The sequence below is a fragment of the Euleptes europaea genome, chromosome 1 (assembly GCF_029931775.1).
Source record: "Euleptes europaea isolate rEulEur1 chromosome 1, rEulEur1.hap1, whole genome shotgun sequence".
Classification (NCBI taxonomy): domain Eukaryota; kingdom Metazoa; phylum Chordata; class Lepidosauria; order Squamata; family Sphaerodactylidae; genus Euleptes; species Euleptes europaea.
Genome location: NC_079312.1, coordinates 142,982,941 through 143,006,062, shown reverse-complemented (window position 1 = coordinate 143,006,062; position 23,122 = coordinate 142,982,941). Strand labels below are relative to the sequence as shown.

Here is a 23,122-nt window from a genome sequence, read left to right as displayed (position 1 = left end):
TGACCTGTCCTGGTGGGGGGGGCTTGATCTCTTTGCGAGTGTGATTGTTGCTGTTTTCACTGGTTGCCACCTTCACCTGGAGGTCAGTGTGGGTCGGTGGTGAGTCTCTCTCTGGCAGCCCCAGAAACAATGGGAGGTTTTGCCTTGGATTTGCCACTCTTTAGATGCACATTACGGATTGCCTGCTCCCATTCATTCCAATGGGCAGATGGGGGGGACCGCATATCTCGGGACCCCCTGACCCAATCTTCGCAAAACCTGGGGGTTCTCGCAAGAAGGGTCCCCTCAAGCTACACTGAAAGTTTGGGACCTCTACCTCCAAAAATGCTGCCCCGGAGCTGTGGAAAGCTGCGAATGTGGTTTTTATGGCTTTATTCCAATGGGCGATTTTGGGGGGGACTCCTCCCGGGCCCCATATCTTGGGACCCCCTGACCCAATCTTTACAAAACTTGGGGGTTCTTGCAAGAAGGGTCCCCTCAAGCTACACTGAAAGTTTGGGACCTCTACCTCCAAACATGCCCCCCGGAGCCGCGGAAAGGCACAAATGTGTTTTTAATGGCTTTTAATGGCCGAATTTATTTGCGAACTCCGAATTGCGTGCCGAATTCCACGGATCCGAATCGGGGGAGTTTGGACTTTGGCATTTCCCGAATAAAAACGGGCTGAATTTTGCCGGATCTGGATTTTTCCTATTTTTTTTCCCAACAGCCCTATTTTGAATCTCTCACCCTCCAGCTTCAGCAGATGACCCCGCGTTCTTGTATTATGGGAGAGGGAGAAAAACTTTCCCAGTGATCAAGATCACAGCAGTACTTTTAATGGGAATAGCGCATTCAATGCTGTCCACTGCATTTTCCATCTTGGCCTCCTATTTCTGTCTGTCCTTAATGTGGGGTTCTGCAAACATGGGAGCAGAACAGACCATAGCCCTGTATAGATGACCTGTCTGCACATTGTGTCACTGCGCAGGGAGGAAGAGTGAAAACAAGCACACTGGCCCTGCCCAACCTCTATCATCCTGCATTCAGACCCCCACCTCCATGATCAGCAGTTTTTGGAAAGCAGTGCTGCTGATCATGGGGAGGGGGCATGTGCCAAGACACTTTGTCCACGTGTTCACACACTGGAGACCACCCTGCGATTGACATACAAATAAATATTCACAAATTTTATATTTGTTAGTGAGTGATAGCAATTGGAATCCATACCATCTGTTTGCATAAAACTTTTTCATTGATATAATCTTAGGCCATAATAAACTAGGCCATAATAAACCGGTTAATTTCCCACAGCATTCTTTGAAATGCTTCTCATTTCAAGGAACTTCATCTTAACATTTTAATCATTTCAAGGAACTTCATCTTAACATTTTAATCTTGCTCAGTCTTCTTTCATTGGATTGGTCCAAAAATATGTTTGTCAACATTAAGAGGGCTGTCATGCAACAGAATCCACTCCAGAGGTATGGAAGGCGCATATATTTGAGTTTAGAACAAGAGTGTGTAGTTGGTCAATTTCTGATGGACCACTCAATGCAGTTACAAAGACTCTTACAAAAGAATGCTAGATAAGGTGGACCATAATCTGATCCACCCAGCAAGGTGTTTATTAAGCTATAGTGCATACTCATGTTCACTTAATGCAAATTAATTTTGTCTCCACTGTGAAGAGCTCCTGAGTATTGATTCTTGCTTTGTATACTTAAATGTAAAGTATTCCAAAATGACTTGCAGCTGCAAGAACATGTCAGAGAATAAAAACCGCCTTCATTAAATGGGTGAGAAAGAATTGTAATTGTTTTGAAGTCTTTATGATCAGCCAGCATGTGCTTCATTGTAATATGATACTATACCTCAATTATGGTTTGTATATTTTTGGTGCCAGAAGATCCCCCCCCCTTTCAATAAACTACTAAGTTCTGTCAGCTGTTGGGCTGTCATATAGAGATATAGTAAATCACATTATATTTTGTCATGGATTACACAGAGAAATATATTTGGAAATAGAGATCAAAGTAGTTTTGCAATCACATCTGAGTGTAGGAAGGATGTTTAACTTGGAGAAAATCTGATTTAGGTGAAACTATTGCAGTTCCTTTGTGAATCTGAAATAAATTGGAGTGTTGCTTTTTTGCAACAACAACAACAAAAAGGTAAATGTGGTACAAATCCCTCAAAGTGTTTCGTTTTTCATATTTAGTTCAGAGAAGTTAATTCTGACCTACAGTTGCAAATGAAGCAAAGTTACATAAAGAAGTTAGAGCCTCCAAAAAGTCTTATTTATGTTTTTAATTGCATTCATGATTGAGCAATACATTCCATTCAAGTTTTAATTGGGATTTTGCTGGACTTGTGTCTGGTTAGTCATTGGTTCTGTAATGCTTTCTGGCTCCATGAAGTCGTACTGTTTTCCTTTTTTGAAGCTTTTGTTGTATTTAAAACTATTAAGTAATCCAGTGTAATCTTTCTTACTTCATATCATGGATTTTTGGTTGCGCTTCACAAACAGCAGGGAGATTTTGTATAAATTATCAAAAGGCATTTATTAAATTATAGTTTTAAATTATTGTTTTTTTATTTCATAAAGACTTTCTTGCAAAACTGAGCACTATTTTGCTCTAATCACATTCTGGTTTCTTACTCTTAACCATTAGCAGCTTTCTAGCTACTATTTGTTTTTCAATTAATGCATAGATTAGCTATGAAGGAGGTTCATCCATGGACCTCTATGAATCTGAGTCCCTCCCTATGAATTTTCTTGTTAGTGGCCTCTGATTAGAACTTCAGTAATAACCTATTTCCTGCATATCGTGCATGCTATACAACATGAAGCTGATTAAGAAAGACCATCTAAGGGGATGGATAGCCCTTGAATTACAGTTACCATAATAATTCTGAATATGGGCTATTTCTTAGATGACAATGGCCTTCAATCAGCTGCCTCAGGAGTACCTGAGACCAGCAATTGGCTTGCAGCTACATTTTGCGTGCCCAGAAATACTAAAATACATAGTGCTGAACATGCAACTACTGAAATGTGCATGGTGGTACCACCACTTTCTGAAGTTATTACTCTGGAGGATTTGTGTACTAAACCCACATTGGCTTCAAAATATTGTCGAAGGCTTTCACGGTTAGAGTTCATTGGTTCTTGTAAGTTATCCGGGCTGTGTAACCGTGTAACTGTGTAAAATACCAAGACCACAGTTACACAGCCCGGATAACCTACAAGAACCACATTGGGTTGTTCTTCACAAAACAGGCACTTCTGGACAAGCACATCCCAGCCCTGTGAATTGCTAGTGACCCTTCCCTCGCAAAATTATGATTGCATCATGATTACAGTGAAGTTTACCATCCCAGAGACTGAGGTTTGATGAAAGATCTATGACTGAATCTTCACAGTGATTTTAAAGCTAATTTGAAACCACACTGTCCAAACTGCTTTTAACAACGAAAAGGGAAAAGATAAGCACTGGCTTTTGCTCTTTTTTTCTAACAGTACCACAAGGAGGGAAATGTGTACAGGAAAACTGTAAGAATTGAAGGATTAAAACTCGTCCACCCCATGGTCCTGCTGTAGTCCTTAAAAAGACTAGAAAGTCTGCTCTAGATCACCCTGTTAGTCTCTATAGTTTAAAAGATATTGGGAGGGTACTTTTTAGCAAGCATAGTAGACTCAAACATTCCTAGAGTCATTTTTCCTTGACACCAGCCAAAGTCATTCAATGCTGAATTTTTGTATAAGAGACTGTGCTATGGATTCATTTACATGAAATTCTTTGATGTGAAATTCTTTGATATACATCAGAGAACTGTTGCTTCTTCCCTCAAGCAAATCTTCTTTCTATAATTCCCTCCTTATCTTTTAAAGTTTGCTTATGCTTTTATTTTGCTAATTAGAGAAGAGCAACTTGCATGTGACAATTTACTTACTATTGTGGTTTTTAAAATATAGTTGGGTTTCTAAACTAACTAATTCTTTCCAAAAATGTGCACTAGAAAATATAGTCAGTCTACCTCATGGTATGAAGAGAGTTATTCACATAAAACCTCCACAGAAAGAAAAAGCTAATTATTAATTATTAAAATAATTAAATTATTAAAATAATTAAAATGATTAATTATTAAGAAGGAGTTTATTATTATTATTATTAAATTTGTAAGGATTATTTTGTCAATTTCTGAAAATGTAATTGAGTGTTAAATTCCTCCTTTTGTTTTTAGCTATTAAGTAGTGAGTGCTATGTTTTGCTTTTGAAAAATCAACTCTTTTAGGATGCAAGGGCAACCAGTGTCAGGGGCAAGCAAACAGCTACCCCTTGTCCAGGTGTGTTTGTTCACCAGTATATTGACTAATTGGTACAATTTATGGAGTAATATAAGCAAAAAACCCAAAAACAAAGCAGAGGTGCAGGCAGCACCTTGATACTGTTGGCCAAGAGCCCCCCCTCCCAACATCTTGGTACTTGTATACCATAAGTCTGTAAACCAAGCTGCCTTACCACATGTGGACTCTGCTTCAAGTCTGTCATAGTGTGGAGTTCCAAATTATCATCTTATTATAGGGTCAATGGGAGAATAGAGAATACAATTTCATAACCAAGTTAATTATACTAGCTAAACAAAAACTGGATTAATAGCCTATGTATGGTAAATTAGCAGCCTGAATAGCCCAGACTAGCCTGATCTTATCAGAATTTGGAAGCTATGCAGGGTCGACCATGGATATTACTTGTATGGGAAACCACCAAGGAAGACCAGTGTTGCTATTCAGAGGAAGGCAATGGGAAACCACATGGGGGTCACCATGAGTTGAGTTGCAACTTGATGGTACTTTATTATCGTTGTTGTAAGTCAGAGAGGCTCTTTGTTGGTACATAACAGCTAATAAATGACCATTATTTTCCTAATACTTTTGTGGTGTTTCAGGAAGGAAGGGAAATGGATGCAGTTCTTCCATTTCAAAGGGTCAAAGGCAATAGCAACAGTTCTACCAGACCAGATAGGTTGACTCAGGGAACCTTGGGGTAGTGGAAAAAACTCTGACTTCATTTGCAAGAATGCCATGTTGGACTAGCTAGATCTGATTTTGGCAAATGGAGCCATCCATTTGATATTGACAGATAGTCCCATTTTTCTAGTCCACTAGAAAAATGCACTCATTAAAAGTACTAGTCTGAGGGAGTCAACTGAGAGATTTGTGGACTCTATGTGACAAGAAAAATGCGTCTAGTGGAGTTTGGGCCTCTTGGGAGGTGTTTCTTCTCTGTTACAGAGAAAAGCTTTTATTAAAGTTAGTGTGATAGCATCATTCTTGCCCTCTCTTATTTTGTACAACTGTCATCTCAGATTAAATAGGAGATTCTTTATTGTGAAACATTACAAAAGCCTGAAATTAATGTACACATCTAATGCAGCAATAGCTTTGTAATTTGGCTTTCAACTTTCTAACGAAGTATTGCCCCTCTCCAGTGATGGGCATGCTAAATCACAACCTAGCTGAGCATTCCACTACCCAAGACCAGGCTAGGTAACTTGGCAGCACTGTTTATTGGGGGGAGGGAAGAACTGTCCAAAGTTATTCAGCTTGCAAGACAGCTTTAGACAAAATCTAAAATTGTATATTTTTAGCTATTTAGTAGGCAACAGTCATCGACACCCTCCTCCGCTTCTCATTTCCTTTGTCTGTGAACAGGATTACTATCATAAAGGGGGGGGGATAGTAAATGGTATTTTAACTATTGACTCCGGTGTATGATTTCCATTTATACCCTTGTGATGTTTATGGATTAATATCAGCATATCCCCTCAAACTGGAATGACAGCTGAGGCTATCTTACCCAAACCTTTGCCACCGACTTGCATTCTGTTGATTAGTGAATTTTTTAGGTCTTCCCCAAAACATGCCCTGGAAATCTTGCATGCCATACATTCCACAATAGATAGGCACAGGGTGAGCTAAGGACATGATTGTAAAGATAGTGATTTTAGTGCCTAAGTGTGGACCTCAGAGCTATAATGCTTCAGAAAGATAGCTGCTCTTGTGAACTATGTTTGTGCTAAAACCAAACCCATTTGTAATTTCCATTCTCCTCATGACTGCTCATCAAGTTATTTAGGAATGAAAATGTTCACTTAGGCAGTAGCCAGATGCAGAGCTCAGTCATTCAGGGAAACCAGTATTTATGATGTCAGAACTGATCACTGTACAAACAATATTTTGAAGTGTTACAAACACTGGCCCACAGCTCAGCTGAGTAAGTCAGACAAGGGGAAAGAAATGCTTCAAAAGTTCTCTTTACAAGACAAATATCTTGTTAATCAGTGCTTCTGATCTGACTGCATCTGTTTTAAGAAGCTAAACAAGGTTTTAGCAGCATGGCATGTTCTAGTTTTCTGAAGTGCAGCAGTGTTGAGCTGGGAGTTAAACTGTATCTGTTAAAATACCATTGAAGAAAAAGCAGGTGACACAGCTTTTATTAGCTGTGAAAAAGTTGGCGACAAAGCTTAATTTTATCAAGATCTTCAGAGATGGCACAATACAGCCTTTTTGATCTAATTCCAACTTAGTATAGGATTCAGTGTTTGGCTGAATAAGGTGTACAGTATGGATATAATTAAAACAGATTACTGGCTCATAAACACGCTACATAATACATAAACACCCTGCATAACTGCTTTTCATCGCTGATAGACAAAATACTTCATACAAACCTCCTCACAATACCAACATCCTGCCCAAACATATCCCTTGTGTTTAGGTTTTCAAGCTGTACCAATAAAAGGAAAACCCCTCAATATTTTAAAATGTAGGAACATTACCTTTCAAAATAAATAAAAACTAGAACTGGATAGAATTGAGTTCTACCATGGCTGTCCAAATTAAGACAGTTCTTTCAACAGATGTTAAGACAGTTCTTTCAACAGCCTGATGTAGGAGAACCATTTCACAAAACATCTGAAACTGGCTGCAGGAACATTTGGCACTCCGGTCCCCTGCAATATGGAATGAGTTGAATCATAATGCATGCTGTCTAACTTTCCAGTAGACTTAAAATCTAGTTTCCTTCTTCATATCGGTTCTGGGATAACATAGAAGTCCAAAATTGGAAGACATCTGAATGCAAAAACAACTTTTGTTTCTTAGTCTAAAACTATTATTTCCATCATAGTCGGACATATGCATGCCACAGTTCAGCAGGTATGCATAAAGTCAGTAAAATGGGGTATTGGGTTTGGAATTCTACTGAACCAGTGACAATTCTGAGTGTTCAACACTTGAAAAGCAGCTTGAACTAAAAAATGGGATGATTCTTAAATAAATAGGATGATTCAGACAAAATTTTACTTTTGGGGGTTACTATTTTCTTCCCCCCCCTCATTTATTCAAGCTATTTTTTTAAAAAGAAAAAAGCTGAATATAGTTTCTAGAATCACCAAGAAACCTTTAGTTTTGTATAAGGGAAAAAAATCAAATTAATTAAATTATGTTTAGGGTTTGAGGTTTTTCCCCTGGCATTATGTTTGGCCTCTGTATTTCAGCTATGTTTGAGTGTGGTTGTTACCCCTAGCTGGCAATCTCCATTTTTAAATGGGGAAATAGCATTCTGGAGAGTACAGGATCTTTATACCAACTTTTACGGGGATAAGCCTCCTTGGAAAACTCTTAAATAAAGAAGCATTGTTTCTAAGTTGTTTCTAAATTTTATGGTTTTGATTTGAAATTAAATTCACACATTAACCGAATCACACACCTGATACACACAAGAACCTGAGAAATAAAAGGGAAGACGGGTTGGACACAAGGATGTGAGGGATTGAGGGTGATATTTACCTATCAGAAGAAAGCGATGTCCAAATGATAGCAGTGCTGAGCGACAGAGTGTCTCTCAGAAGGAAAAGAGCCTTACACGGACGTAAGGGTGTCTCGGATTCAAGGAAAAAATGCACACGTTTGAATGGCAAAAAGGCCACTACTTGTAGGAAAAATTAGCCCTGAGACTGCATGAGGTAACTGGCAAAAACAATGGACTTTGCCAGGGACAAAAATTACTTCTTTGGTGGCTGAGATATTAATATTAAAGTATGAAAGAGCATGAGGTAATGGCAACATGGAACAATATCTTAGTTTGCCTGATTAAGTATCAGCAAATACTTTAGTATGGATTTTCAGATGTGTGAAGATGTTTGGGAGGTTTTCCCCAGAAGGGAAGGTTGGACAGGAGATGGCTGGATGGATCTACTCTGCAAGTGAGATGAGGATGGAGGATGATTCAGATATGCTAAGAGAGTTGGTCAGAGTTCTTTGAATGGACTCTGATTGCTGAGGGAATTAAGGTGTGTTGCTATCAGTTCCATGTGTCTGCTTGGAGTGCTTCATTAAGGATGCGAGGGAGGCTCATTTACTCAGTATTGTTTCCAGCTTTTCCACCTTGAGGTCAGAGGAATGCAAACAACACACCTCTGCCTGACAGCTCCCAAAGTTTGCACAGGTCACCAAGATGGAGTCCAGAGCCCTGGAATCTTTGATTCACCTTGGCATAGCAGTGCCCTGCTTTTCCTGGCAGCTTTGGTCCCTTCATAGCATACCAGGTTGCTGGGACAGATAGGGGGCCAACATGGTGTTGTTTGGGTATATATCACTTGTTAAGATTATGTCTTTGAGTTGAGGAGGTTACATATATGCTGGCTGTATGAGAAATTTAGTCCTTTAATCTGAGGGTAAATTGAGAGGACCATGTTGTTATATAGTCTTTGTTCCAGTATCTAGCCAAATTGTGCATTTTTACTTTTTTCTGTAAATTAAAGTTTAGGGTTTTTAGGGTTTTTTAAAAAAATGTTTGCTGAAATTATCAGTTTGTCTACTATACCATATTATTGTTATACTTAGATATCTGCTGCTCTAGTATGCACTACACACAGCATGGAGATTGAAGGCATCTCCTGTATGTGATTAGAGTTATCACCCTCCAGACCACAGAGATCAGTTCCCCTTGAGGAAATGGCAGCTTCAGAAGATGGATTCTATGACATTACATGTCTGTAAAGCTTCCTCCCTTCCCCAAGTCTCACCCCCACCAATCTCCAGGAATTTCCCCAAAGTGGGGTAGGCATCCCTATATATAATCTGGAAATTAAATATTCTAATTTAAAAGTTTGGGAAATATGTTAACACACTAGGAATGTATATGATACCATAAGGTCATACATTGTCCAATTTTGCCTTTGTAATACCACATCAACACTACTTAAACACTATTTGATGACCTCATAACATCAGCCATACCATCTTGGTGCATTCACATACTCTTCCAATGAGACATGTGCTATTGTGTGTCAGCTCTGTACACAGGACAAACATGTCAGTCCATGTGCAAAAGAATAAATGAACACAAATCTGACATTAAAAACAGTCTCCCAAGACATTCTGTTGCTCATCTAAAAGTCACCATTTTTCAACAAAATAACTTCAAACGTAAGTACCCATGTGAAGCTACTGTATTGAAATTCATCAAGGAATTTAAATAATATTTAAAATTTAATAGTATTTCCCAGGGTCTTAACTAGGCCCTGGAATTTCTTAGCCATTACAGGTGTTAGCAAAACTAGGATGATTGTTGATAATACTGTTACTGATGTTGTGAATGGTCTCTGTATTTCTCTTGATATCTGCTGTTGAAAACTCTTAGTGCATTCCTGAGATGGGGGTCAGAAAGTTCTCGGGAGGAGGTGTGATCCCTCCACCAGCATAAGTTGCCTCTTATCACGGAATAAGAGGCACTTACACTGGCAGCAGGGGCATTTCCGTCGGCGCCTGGATGCCGTGGAGCTGCACGGCGCTCCTCCGACGCCACAGTCTCTCCAGGACGTAAACCCCGGAAGAGATATGCAGTGTGTGTGTGGGTGGGGGGGCTTTCCCAGGGGTGGAGCTGATGGTAATCAGCTTCCAAAGCCACTTCGGCTCGGGACACCCGCTCCAGCAACAGTGTTGCTGCACCAGGTTTTTCCGGGCGCAGCATTGCTTATTTCTATGGGGGGAACCCCCATTTTCTTTGTTTTCCTTTTAAAAAGGCTTTGTCAGGGTCTGCCCGTTGACGGATTCAGAGACGGACAATGAACAGAGCCCATGTCAGGTTTCGCCTCCCCCACCCGCACTGACAGAGGAAGCAGCTGAGGGTGATTCATTACCTAGCCCGACCTTAGAGGCACACGCTGAAGAGCAGCCGGGGGAAGACCAGTTGCCACCCGACCCTGGAACATCCAGAGAGATGCCACAAGAGCTGGAAGACAGTGAGGAACAGCTGTCTCCTGGGACTCGTTGGAGGAGACTGGGCAGGACCCAGTTAAAGCAACGTTGGTGTTTGGCTAGACTGCAGCAGCAGAGAAGGAACCTGGCTGACTCTGGAGACAGTGATTGAGTGTTTGCAGGAGCAGTCTCTCACAGTCAGCTGTAGGTATTTAAGGAAGGCTGAGGCAGTAGGAAGCTGTGGAAGCAACACAGTGCAAACCTGCTAAAGCGCCACGCTGGCCTGTTGTATATTGACCTGGCTGTACCTCGACCTTGCTACTTTCTGGACTCCTGACCTGACTTTGGACCGGCTTGACCTTGCACCTGCCTCTTGCCTTGACTGACTGCTTTGTTCCTGGACTGACATTCGGACTGTGTACTGGACTGCGTTACCACGCCCATTCCAAGCTAGTACAGCTGCCAGCCGTAGAAGCCCCGGCTTCAGAGACTCCCGCCTGCTGCCACACCCACTGCAGCCCTCTTCCTAGCACCATGCTGCCGCAGCGGCACCCCATCCTGGTGGGCCAGCACAGGCTTTTTTGAGCCTTGTGGCAGCTGGGAAGCCTCTTTGGAGGTGCCGTGGAGTCTCCTTGACTACAGTGTCCCCAGCCGCCTCAAGGCTCAGGAGTGAGCTGTCTGATCTGCAAAATGATGGTGCTCCTTATGCATCAAACAAAATGTCTAACCCACAAAAGCTTATGCTAGGTTAACATTTGTTTGTCTTTAAGGTACCACATGGCTGCTATTTGTTTATGGAATGTTAAGTATCAGTAGCTGTAGTGCAGTCAGACTTCTTGTATGAATAAAATTGCTCTAATACTTCAGAGCTGTAAAGTTATGCCACCTTCAACCGTTTTCTATAAATATATTAGCTGCTTCTTACTATGCATGTTTCTTTCTTTGCCAACAGTTCATTCTTACCCAACACTAGAACTCAGCTACCAGCTCTATCTGTAGATTCTGTGTGTTTTACAAAGCAACTGGATCTCACAGCTTACTAGCATGCCTTGAAATTTGCTTTGTATGAAATGTATTGTCCGGAGTCAGGCAGACCCATGACATATATTTTGATGCTAGTGTTTGAAAATGGCTGTCATTGGATCCCCCAGAAGTGGGTCATTCTTTTTTAACTTTCTCCACAATTATGAACTCTTTGTTTATTTAGGCTGTATACAAATGGTAGCTTCGTTACGTGCAATACACATGTGAACTTTTTTTTGGAGGGGGTGTCCAGTTATTGACTCTAGTCAAACTGACTTTTGTGGATTTTCTGATACTAAGGTTTTCTCTGGAAAAGGTGTGGGTGTCTGTCAGTTAGTGCCCATGACTTCCTAAACTCTAGAGCAGAGGTCCCCAACCTTTTTGATCCTGAGGGCACCCTTGGAATTCTGATACAGTGTGGTGGGCACAACCACAGCATGGCTGCCTCAAAATGGCTGCTGCAGGAGGCAGAGGCAGCCACAAAATGACTATAGCAGCTTACCTTCAGTCACATGGTGAAAACCCTTGTGGTGTGGTGGCAGATGCTGCTAAAACAACACATTTAAAAATCCACAGAGCCAATCAAATCTCCAATGCTCAATCAGAAGGCTTGCTGTGCAAAAGCCCCATCTGGCCTCATCTACTTTCTAAAAACACCTGGCAGGCACCAGAAAAGGTGTCCCCACATTGGGGACCCATGGTCTAGAGTATTTTTGGTAGTGTTAACAGAGTTTGTTTATTTTTGTACGTGAAAACATTTCATTATATACTACATAGCCCTTAGGGGAAAAGTGGTGTTTCCCTTGGTCAGGGACAGGGCAGACTGCTCATTATAGCCAAAGAGGAATTTCTTGGTGGACCAATGGCCTGCCCCCTCAGCCCAGGCAAGAAGTGCTTTGCCAGACTGGAGAATGTGGCTCCTGGCCCAGGGAAGGCACCTCTCAACACGGGCAAGCTAGGCACAGGGCCTGGCAGAGCGGGAGAGCTGGTTGGCTCCTTCTTTCTTCCGCCTTCCCTCCCTCTTTTGTGAAGGCAGGGCCCCTTTTCCAGGGCTGTTTTTTCCTCCCAGTCTACCCCTGGTTAAGGTCTGTTGGATGGTTGGGTGTCACATCATGCAGCATTGCCAAATCTAAGAAGATATGTACTTGCATGGGAGATTTGTGGGAGCATCATATAAGAGAAGGGAACAAGCATATTAATTTTAGTTATTTTTAAATTTCATTGGGGGGTGGAATTAATGTGACCAGAAACTGACTGCAGTTTGAGGTAGTAATTTTGTTTCCTTTGAAATCTAGAAGGGCATTTAAGAAAACAGAACCAATAGACCTAATTTCTCATAGCAAAGCTCCTCCTTCCCTATTAGTATCCTCAGTTATAAAGCTACTGTTGCTGGTGGATCAGAGCTGGTGCCTCAGTGGCAGTAACAAGATACATCGTTCCATTGCTCCAAAGAAACAGCCTGAAAACAATCTTGGCGTAGATGTGCCCATATTTTCCTCTTAGATGCTGAAGGGACTTCTAAGGCCATAATTCTGCCCTTGGTTAGATATGGGTGGTCTACACAGAGTTCTCTGGCTTCAATGGAATCCTTACAGGGATCATTTTACTTACTTCTTTTGTATTTAGTCTGGAGGAGTTAATTCTAACTTATAGCCACAGAACTGAGTACTAAAGTGAGATCATAGCTTTACCCATAAAGTCAAAGTGAATTTGAGTGACTACTTTTCTTGTATTTTTCTCAAAACTCAGTGGGAATCGCCCAAAGCTTCCCATTCCCTTTCATGAAGAAAAACATTCCATGTCTACACAGTGATTGCACAGGGCATGAGCTGAGTGTTGCCTTCTTCTGTAAGAGAACAGGGAAGCTCCATTCATCAGAGCAGTTGGATGGTAGCCAATCCAGTATAGTATCCAGAAATGTGTTCTTAGACACATGGCTTTGCTTTTTATACCCTTGTTTTAGAGACATTATGGGGGTTACCACATTATGTATTCTAGCGATGTATTAAGAGTTTGAAAATGTTATAAAAAATACTGTTCGCACTTTCTATGTATTCCCACCAATGTATTAAGAGTTTGAAAACGTTATAAAAAATACTGTTTGCACTTTGTTTGGCCCCTTTAGCTGTGAAGACGCCTTCCAACCATTTATTAGCCGTTGCATCCAAAAACTCTTTTAAAGCGATGTTTTTTATAACATTTTCAAACTCTTAATACATCTCTGGGAATACATAATGCGGTAACCTTTGTCTGTTGAAACATTATGTCTGATGAAACTGGTTTTTAAAAGTAAATGGTATTTCAAAACTGGGATACAGGTAAGTTTGAAAAATGAAGAATTATTATTATTATTTTTTTTTGCTGAGCTGAATGTAACGAACACTATCCTCTCAATTGCATGGGATCTCCAAACAACAAAGCAGCCCTATTTTCAGAATGCTTTATGCCTTATTTTGAAATATGAGAGATAAGCCAGCAAGGGAGAAAGCTGTGGGTCAAAAGGGGCCCAAATGGTTCAATTGCACATTGGATTTCAACTTTTAATAGCAGCCAACTTTCAGTGAAAAAGGTATCAGAAAATGACAAAAGGAACTTGCAGGCATCAGCTGGCATAGCTGTCACATTGTACCCTCACAACCTCCAGTGGAGCTTGTGGCTTTTTTCCTTCTCTTTTTTTCTTCTTACTGATGAAGTCATCCTGATACTCTCCACCTTCCTCTTTTCTTTCTTTCTCTCGCTGATTTTTTTTAAAAAAATCCACAGAAGCCTTTATGTTTTCCTGATAATTAGCTGCAGAGGTACTATTCTTCTCCCCACCTTTCAAGTGATGAATAGTTGGCCCTAGATCAAAGACCAGCCCTTGTGGGTTTTTGGGCAGCCACAAAAGGGCGCTAGAATTGGCATGGGTCCCAGTTGTGTAGTGACAGACATGTAGACTAGGTGCCAGGCAACAGGGGTCAGTGGCAAAATGTCTGTATACGTTCTTCATCTGAGATAATCAGGTTTCCTTTATGTGTGTGTGTGTGTTTGTGTGTGTGTATTTCAGGCCAACAGCAGGTTGAAGCAGATTGAAAAGGAATACAGTCAGAAGTTGACCAAATCTGCACAGGTAAGAAACATGGAGAGAGAGAAAACTTCTTCAGAAAGTTCTTTTGGTTACAACCCCCCCACCACACACATAAATAAGCTTTGCTTGGTTTTGTTCTTACAACCCTAAAACTTAATTTCAGCTTGCCTTGCTACGGTTTGCCCCTTCACACAACTGAACTCTATTGTTTATAAGTCAAGCAGCCATTTACTTAAATTACAACAATACCATACCTTTATTGGCATCTTGAAATAACAAAACACGCCGAACAGCTGGCAAAAATAGGTTAAAATCATTCTTATTATTTACTTAAATTTGACTAGTAAAAAAATTATTACCGTATTTTTCGCTCTATAAGACGCACTTTTTCCCTCCTCAAAAGTGAGGGGAAATGTCAGTGCGTCTTATGGAGCGAATGCAGCGGCAGCGGGCGTGGAGCCGGGCCGCCCCAGGAGCCGGCTGGGACTCCGCCAGCCAGCTGGGGGTGGGCGCAGAGCAGTTTAACCTCCCCCTGCGCTTCCCGGTCTGAGGCTCAGCTGTTGGGCGGGAAGCGCGGGGGGGTGCGGAGGTTAAACTGCCCTGCGCTGCCTCCGTCCCCGTGACAGCCGCTGCGCCTGCCTTTGTGCCTCTCCCCCCCCATCCCGGTCCGAGTATCCGTGCGGGGAGAGCCCTTCCCGTCCCCTCCCACCCCCCGTCCTTCCGGGGAGGGGGAAGCAGAGCAGGAGGTTTCCAGCGCCAGCGGCAGAGTACCCCCCTCCGTCCCCGTGATGGCCACCGCGCCTGCCTTTGTGCCTCTCCCCACCCCCATCCCGGTCCGAGCATCCGTGCGGGGAGAGCCCTTCCTATCCCACCCCCTGGTGCTGGAAACCTCCTGCTCCGCTTCCCCCTCCCTGGAAGGACGGGGGGTGGGAGGGGACTGGAAGGGCTCACCCCGCGCGGCTGCTTGGACCGGGATGGGGGGGAGAGGCACAAAGGCAGGCGCGGCGGCCGTCATGGGGACGGAGGGGGGTGTTCCTGCGGCGCCCACCCGGGGAGGGGGGATTTTCCTTCCTTTTCCTCCCTAGCTTCTGGAGCCTTCAGGAGAGGCGCTTCGTGGCTTAACGGCCCCTTTCCCCCCCCCTGCTCTTGGGATCTTGCACGTGGCAAACGGAGGAGAGGGAGAGAAAGCAGAACGCTCCTCTTCGCCATTCAAAGCGGCTTAGCAGCGGAGGACGGTCTGCTGATCGCCAGGCACGCCCTCCCGACTGATACTACTAGGCTTGCCAACTCCCTGCTGGGAAATACCTAGGAATTTGGGGGAGAAAGCCTGAGGAAGATGGGGTTTGGGGAAGGGAAGGTCTTCAGCAGGATATAACGCCATAGAGTCTGCCTTCCAAAGCGGCCATTTTCTCCAGGTGAACCGATCTCTGTCGCGGGAGACCTCCATCCACAACCTGGAGGATGGCAACCCTCGATACTACGGATTCCTCCCCACCCCCTGCAGATAGTAGGTAGCCTTCATGGTTTTTTTAAAAAAGTATTTGCTTTACATCAGTTGAAAATAGTTGGTTGGGAAGGGGGACGGTGGGGAAAGAGAAGGAAAAAGGAGGAAAAAGAAGAAAAATATTTTTTTCTTCTTTTTCCTCCTCTAAAAACTAGGTGCGTCTTATGGTCAGGTGCGTCTTATGGAGCAAAAAATACGGCACTTTAGTAGTAGGGTTTCCAGGTCCCTCTTCGTCACTGGTTTTTGGGACGGAGCCTGAGGAGGGCAGGGTTTGGGGGAGGGGAGGGACTTCAATACCATAGAATCCAATTGCCAAAGCGGCCATTTTCTCCAGGTGAACCGATCTCTATTGGCTAGAGATCAGTTGTAATAGCAGGAGATCTCCAGCCACTACCTGGAGGTTGGCAGCCCTATTTAGTAGCCCTTTTTTAACTCTAAAAATATTGTTAACCTAAGACAGAAACTTGCAGCTCCTCCAAGGCTATAATGTTTAGGTTACTTCAGCATTTTGTTTCGTGCTCCCTGTGCTTATTGGACATTTTGTACTCTACAGGATACCACCAGAAGACAGTGCTAGAACTTTCTGAGTAATTTCAAGGGATGGATTCCCTGTTTACTTCAGGCTGGTCCTAGTCAGCAGGCAACAAAATGGCAGTTGAGTTTCTGAGAAACTCTCAAATGTCAGAAAGATCTTCCTTCTCATTTCTTTCACCCACTGTGTAGGGTTGCCATGGCTGGATCTAGGGGGCGATGAGGGTGGCTGCCTTGGGTGCAGGAAGAGGGGGCAGCAGCAGAGAGAGAGCGGCTCCCACAAGCATCCTCTCCTGCCATATCCCACCTATCCTTCCCAATTTCCCTTCGCCTCCTCACCCCAATAGTTGGCATGTGTTGGTATGATTAGTGGCACACCTATACTACCCACTTATTAAGATGTAACAGTTCAAAATACCCTGTACTTAAATGACACTGAATGTGTTTGCTCTAATTGATGTTCTTTGAATGAACTCATTAGCAATAACATTGAACGTGCGTGTGTGCATGTGCACACCAACATGGATGTGTTGGTGTAGCAGAGAGACACGAAGGCATGCCAGGGAAATATGGAGGGGGCAGTCCAGTATTTGCTCAACAACTGGGCATCCCATCAGGTCAGGAATGGGTTCAGTGATAGGAAGCATGGGGAAAGGGGCTAATTCTTATTACAAGTAAAAATTGGAGATCCCCTCCGCCCCTTGAAGGGCTTGCTCTAAAACAAGAGCTTTTTAGTATATGCTCTCCGTTTTGTTTCTGATTTTATTTAACCCCCCCCCCAATGCAAATAATAATAAAGATCTTGGGACAGAGTGAGACAGTGTCAGGACCTCTGACTGGCAAGACTTGGGTGAGGCTTTTTCCCATGAAACTTTGAGTAAAAGGCAATGCCATTGGGTATGGAGGGGGGGTGTTGGGTGGAGTGTGAGACAGGGTTCCAAGTGTGGAATGCATCACTAAGTAGAGTCCCACTGGATCAAGGTGCTCCCATCTCATGTTCAGCATCCTGTGTCTAACACTGACTAGGCAAATCCAGCCAGGAATCATAGAATCATAGAGGTGGAAGGGACCACCAGGGTCATCTAGTCCAGCCGCCTGCACAATGCAGGAAATCAACAGCTACCTCCCCCCACATCCCCAGTGACCCTAACCCTCCTCCGCCATGCAAGATCCCACAATCAAAGCACTCCCGACAGATGGCCATCTAGCCTCTGCTTAAAGACCTCCAAAGACGGGGACTCCACCACCCTCCGAGGCAGCACATTCCACCATCAAACAGCCCTCACCGTCAGAAAGTTCTTCCTAATGTTTAGGTGGAATCGCTTTTCTCTTAGCTTAAATCCATTACTCCGTGTCCTAGTCTTTGGAGCAACAGAGAACAAGCTAGTTCCCTCATCAACATGACATCCCTTCAAATATTTAAACATGGCTATCATGTTTCCCCTCAACCTTCTCTTCTCTAAACTAACCAAACCCAACTCCCTAAGTCTCTCCTCATAGGGCATGGATTCCAGACCTTTGACCATTCTAGTCGCCCACCTCTGGACACACTCCAACTTGTCAACATCTTTCTTAAATTGTGGAGCCCAAAACTGGATACAGTATTCCAAGTGAGGTCTGACCAATGCAGAATACAGTGGTAGTATTACTTCCTTTGAACTAGACACAATACTCCTATTGATGCAGCCCAGAATTGCATTGGCCTTCTTAGCTGCCATATCACACTGTTGACTCATGTTCAGTTTGTGACCCACTAAGACTCCCAGATCTCTTTCACATGTACTGTTGTCAAGCCAACTATCTCCCATCCTGTACCTGTGCCTTATATTGTTTCTGCCTAGGTGAAGTATTTAACACGTCTCCCTACTGAAATCCATTTTATTGCTTATGGCCCAGCTCTTCAGTCTATCGAGGTCTTTCTGAACTCTGACCCTACCCTCCGTGGTATTAACTACCCCTCCTAACTTGTTGTCATCTGCAAATTTTATTAGCATGCTCTCTATTCCATCATCCAAGTCATTTATAGAAATATTAAATAGCACCGGTCCCAGGACAGACTCCTGTGGTACCGCACTTGTCACTACTCTCCAGGATGAAGTTGTGCCATTAATGAGCACCCTTTGGGTTCGGTTGGTCAACCAATTACCAATCCACCTAACAGTAGCAGTGTCCAGCCCACATTTTACTAGCTTTGTTTCAAGAAGATCATGGGGGACTTTATCAAAGGCTTTACTGAAATCAAGGTACACTGCATCTACAGCATTCCCTTCATCTACCATACTTGTCACTCTTTCAAAAAAAGATATGAGATTAGTTTGGCATGACCTGTTTTTGAGAAACCCATGTTGACTGTCAGTGAGCTCGGCATTTCTTTCTAAGTGCTTACAGACCGTCTGTTTAATTATCTGCTCTAGTATTTTACCTGGTATTGATGTCAGGCTGACTGGGCGATAATTGTTTGGGATTTCTTTTCCCCCCTTTTTAAAGATGGGGACCACATTTGCCCTTCTCCAGTCTGCTGGAACTTATCCTGTTCTCCATGAATTCTCAAAGATTATTGGCAGTGTTTCTGAAATCACTTTAGCCAGTTCTTTTAACATCCTTGGATACAGTTCATCCGGTTCTGGAGACTTGAATTCATTAAGAGTATCCAGGTATTCCTGTACTATCTCAGTGTCTATACTATGCTGTAATTCCCCTACTGCATCCTCTGCTCCATTATTCCCAGGTTGAGCACTATTCCCCTTTTGGGAGAAGACTGATACAAAAAAGGAGTTAAGTAATTCTGCCTTTTCTGCCTCCCCTGTTAATAACTCACCATTCTCTCCACGCAATGACCCGATCGTTACCTTGATCTTCCTTTTGTTAGCAGCATGTGTCTGGTTTGGTTCTCTGATAGTGATCGTCACCATGTCCTGTGGCAGTGAATTCTGTGTTGTGTGAGGGCTTCTTTTTGTCTGTCCTAAATCCATGCAGCCCAATCTCTAGTAATATGGGAGAGAAGGAAAATGTTTCCTCCATTTCTCCATGTGTGATTTTATATGCCTCTCTCATCTCCCCCCCCCCCATGTTAGCTGTTGGTTTCCTGAGCTGATGAGTTCTGCTTAGGCTTTCTTCATAGGGTACCGTGATCATTTGGGTTGTTCTCTTCTGCACCTTTTCTAGTTCTACTATCTCCTTCCTCTTTGCGGTGCAGCTACCAGAACTGTGAAGCTCTAAGGTCTGTCCCAATCCAGATCCTTGGAAGATGTATGGACATATATATCGCCTTATACCTGAGTCGAACCAATGCCTCAGTATTGGTTCCTCTGACTGATAACAGCTCTCCTGATTCCTAGGCAGTGAAGAGTCTTTCCCAAGACCTGAAATCCTTTAACTGGAGATGCTACCAAGGATCTGGGGGAAGGAAGATTTTGTACAAAAAAAAGTTTTGTCAAAAAATCCTAACAATTCAAAAGGAGAGGAAAATTGAAATGAACACCAGAAGACTAATTCATGATAATAGTAAGACCGTTTTTACCACTTGTATAATTCCATTAACAATGGACTCTATAAATAAATGTGTAAAAGCTACAATAAAAATAAAATACAGTAAAAATATGAATATAAATTTTGAGATTTAAATTCATTTAACATTTTTTCAATTGTACTTGTGGCTAACTATATACAAAAGTACAGAACTTAGTAATATTACTTGTGACCTGAGAATTTTCATCAGAGTTTTTCGAGTCAGGTTTTTTCAGAACGATCTGGGATTTTCTTTAGTAGTGGGTAAATAATCTTCATTCGCATTCCATTGTAAAAAGGACATGAAAAAACACATATTCATCTGTGTGGCTTCTGTGCAGTCCCACATTGGGACTGCGCATGTGCAGGCCAGCCATGGATAAGATTAGTCAGCTTCTAGAAGAAATGAAACTAAGAGCGCCCCTCCCCTTGAGTCATGTAGCTTTCCCGCCCAGTCACATGACCAAGGGGGAGGGGCGCTCTTCCCTCCAGTTCTCTTTATGCCGTCACGGTGAGAGAACGTGTCTTCTGCTTCTCCTTTGTTTTTGCTTGGCATGGAGCCTAAAAAGGTTCCTCTCCTTAAAAATTGCTGCACATGCAGCACTAAAATGGCAAAAAATGATGCCCATTTGGATTGTCTCCTGTGCTTGGGGGAAGGCCATATTCCTTCCTCCTGCAAATTCTGTGCGAAGCTGACTACTAGGGCCTTGAAGGTTCGTACTTCTCGCCTCAAGTTGCACCTCTATGAAGAGTCTCTTTGCACAGACCCAGGAGAGGGTTCATCCAAACGTCCTTTGGAGACCACAACGATGGAAGAAAAATATTTGGAGCCCGCTGGAAAGGTTTCTCGCAAGGAGTCTCAGCAGGGCAATGGAGGTATGTCCAAGTGGGATAAATCCTCTTCTTCCTCCTGTACTCGAGCCCCCGGGGAAAGCAGCAAAGTCTGACATAATTAAGCCTGCTAAATTTCTTGCTCCGGAGGCCTCGTCTCGCCGTTCACAAGATTCCTCTCGGCACCAATCTCCTTCGGGGTCTCCTCAACCCCGGTCCCCTCGCATCGAAATAAAAGGTTCTCAGCGGCAGCCTACCCTGCCGCTGATTGTACTCGAGGGCTCGCCACCTCACGAAACCCTGGCTACCTTCTCTGTCCAAGTTCAGAACGGGGCCCAGGATGAGCACCAGCTCTTTAAGCAGCATCTTCTTTAGCTCTAGTCTATCGAGACGTGACCCCTCCTCACTGTCTCTCGACCCCTGAAAAGCCACTGGTGATTAATGAGGCTCGGAAAGAGTCAGCTTCGGTGGAGGTCCTGGCTACTCTGAACCCTCCAACCTCTGTGAACAAAGGTCTCGATGCCGAGGCGCAAGTCCTGCAAATTGAGTGCTGCTCAGGCTCTCGGTGCCGCTCTGTCTCCTGCGGCCACTCAGTCTCTCGGCATCGGTCTGATTCTCGGCGCTGTTCTGGTTTTCGACACCGGTCGAACTCCCACCACCTGCCTGTTCCTTTACATCAATCCGATTCTCGACGCTGGTCTTTCTCTTGGCGCCGGTGGAGCTCCCACCGCCTGTCCAATCCTCGACGCCGGCATCGGTCGAGTTCCCGCCACCTGTCCAATCCTCGACGCCGGCATCGGTCCACTTCTTGGCACCAGTCCACTTATTCGGCAACTTCCTCTTCGACTTCCACCTCCTCGTCCGGCTCTCAATGCGATAGATGGGCTCGACACAGCCATTCATCTTCTTCGAGATCCTGCCACAGGCACCACCGACGTGGTCGTAGAAACTGATCACCTTGTCGTCATCGCCGACATTCATCGCACTCTAGGCGTTGAGACGATTCTCGCCATCGTCCATTTCATTGCCCTCACCATCAACAACATGAGGTCTCCTGATACTGAGGGGCTTCCTGGGACCGCCAAATCCCTAGGCAAGACCCCCCTTCCAGATCTCTTCCTTACAGATCTCCTTCTATCCCAAGGGACCTTGTCCATTCAGAGTCTGAGGTGGCTGCAACACAAGATTCTGACTCCAAATGTCGCACTTCGCAACCCTCACCAGAGTACACTGTTGGGGACAGTAAACCAGTTTCCTCTATGGGGGATGTTGGCCTTTATGCTAACAATTAATTCGTATGGCCAAAGCGCTAAATATCGATTTCCATTCTGATGATACAGGTCCAGTCAATTCCATTATGGATATCCTACACTCCCCAGAAGCTGGCCTAGTTGCTCTTCCAATCATTAAGAGCATTTTGGATGTGGTTCATGCCAATTTGACTAAACCCGCTTCCGTCCCTTCCTCCTCCAAGAGAGTGGAGAATCTCTATAAAATCCGCTGTGAGGGTGGAGAATTCTTATATCAGCATCCTCCCCCTAACTCAGTAGTTGTAGAAGCCTTACCCAGTAAATATAGGTCGGGTATGCATTCGTCTCCCCAAGACCGGGAGGGCCGCAAGTTAGATGCCCTTGGGCGTAAGGTATATATTTCTAGTGCCATAGGCCTCCATATGTCCAATTTTCTCGCCGTCATGGCCAGATACCAGGATAGGATTTCCCCTCAAATCAGTGTCCTACCTGAAGATCAGCAGCCTTCAGCCAAGGCTATTCAGAACGAGGGCATGACTCTTGCCAGACAGCAGCTAACTGCAGTCCACCACGTTGTGGACTCCTCTACCAAGTCCATAGCCTCCTCTATAGTCCTTCATAGGTATGCATGGCTTAGACAATCAGCCCTCCCCTACGATACACGGTCCCGCATTGAGGACTTGCCCTTTGAGGGCATCTCACTCTTTAGCAATCAAACCGATGCCTTTCTTGATCGGCTCAAAAAGAATAGATCGAATGCTAAATCCCTGGGTATCGCCCCCGCAGTACCGGCTTTCAAGCCACGGTACTTTGGTAAACAGTCTAACCAACCGTCCCAGCCCTATCGCTACCAGGGTACTTACCAGCAGCAACAAACACATTTCCGGCCCTCCTCTAATGTCCAGCAGGACAGGAAGTTCTCGGGCAGACCCAGGCGAGGTCTGAGGGGATCTCCCATGCATTCTGCTAAGCCTAAACAGGCATAACTAGATGTTGATCAGTGTTTCACAGGCCGGTTGTCTGCTTTCTATGATGTTTGGAGCTTAATTATGGATGATGGTTGGGTCCTTAAGATAATAAAGAATGGGTACTTTATAGAGTTTCAAACTTTGCCTCCCTTTTACCTCCCGGCGTCCATTCCTGCACCGGTTCCCGCCCAA

General features: G+C 43.8%; 1 protein-coding gene across 6 annotated transcripts in view; it reads left to right on the top strand.

Moving 5' to 3' along the window:
* Positions 1-23,122, top strand: part of CEP112 (centrosomal protein 112) — a 379,853-nt gene that overhangs the window by 259,706 nt on the left and 97,025 nt on the right. For 5 of the 6 annotated variants that reach the window (XM_056854861.1, XM_056854853.1, XM_056854881.1 and 2 more), the window contains one exon: positions 14,319-14,381. The exons of the other annotated variant lie outside the window; for it this stretch is intronic. In XM_056854861.1, coding sequence (XP_056710839.1) covers positions 14,319-14,381 — 63 coding nt within the window. The remainder of the gene's footprint in view (positions 1-14,318; positions 14,382-23,122) is intronic. 6 annotated transcript variants of the gene reach the window in all.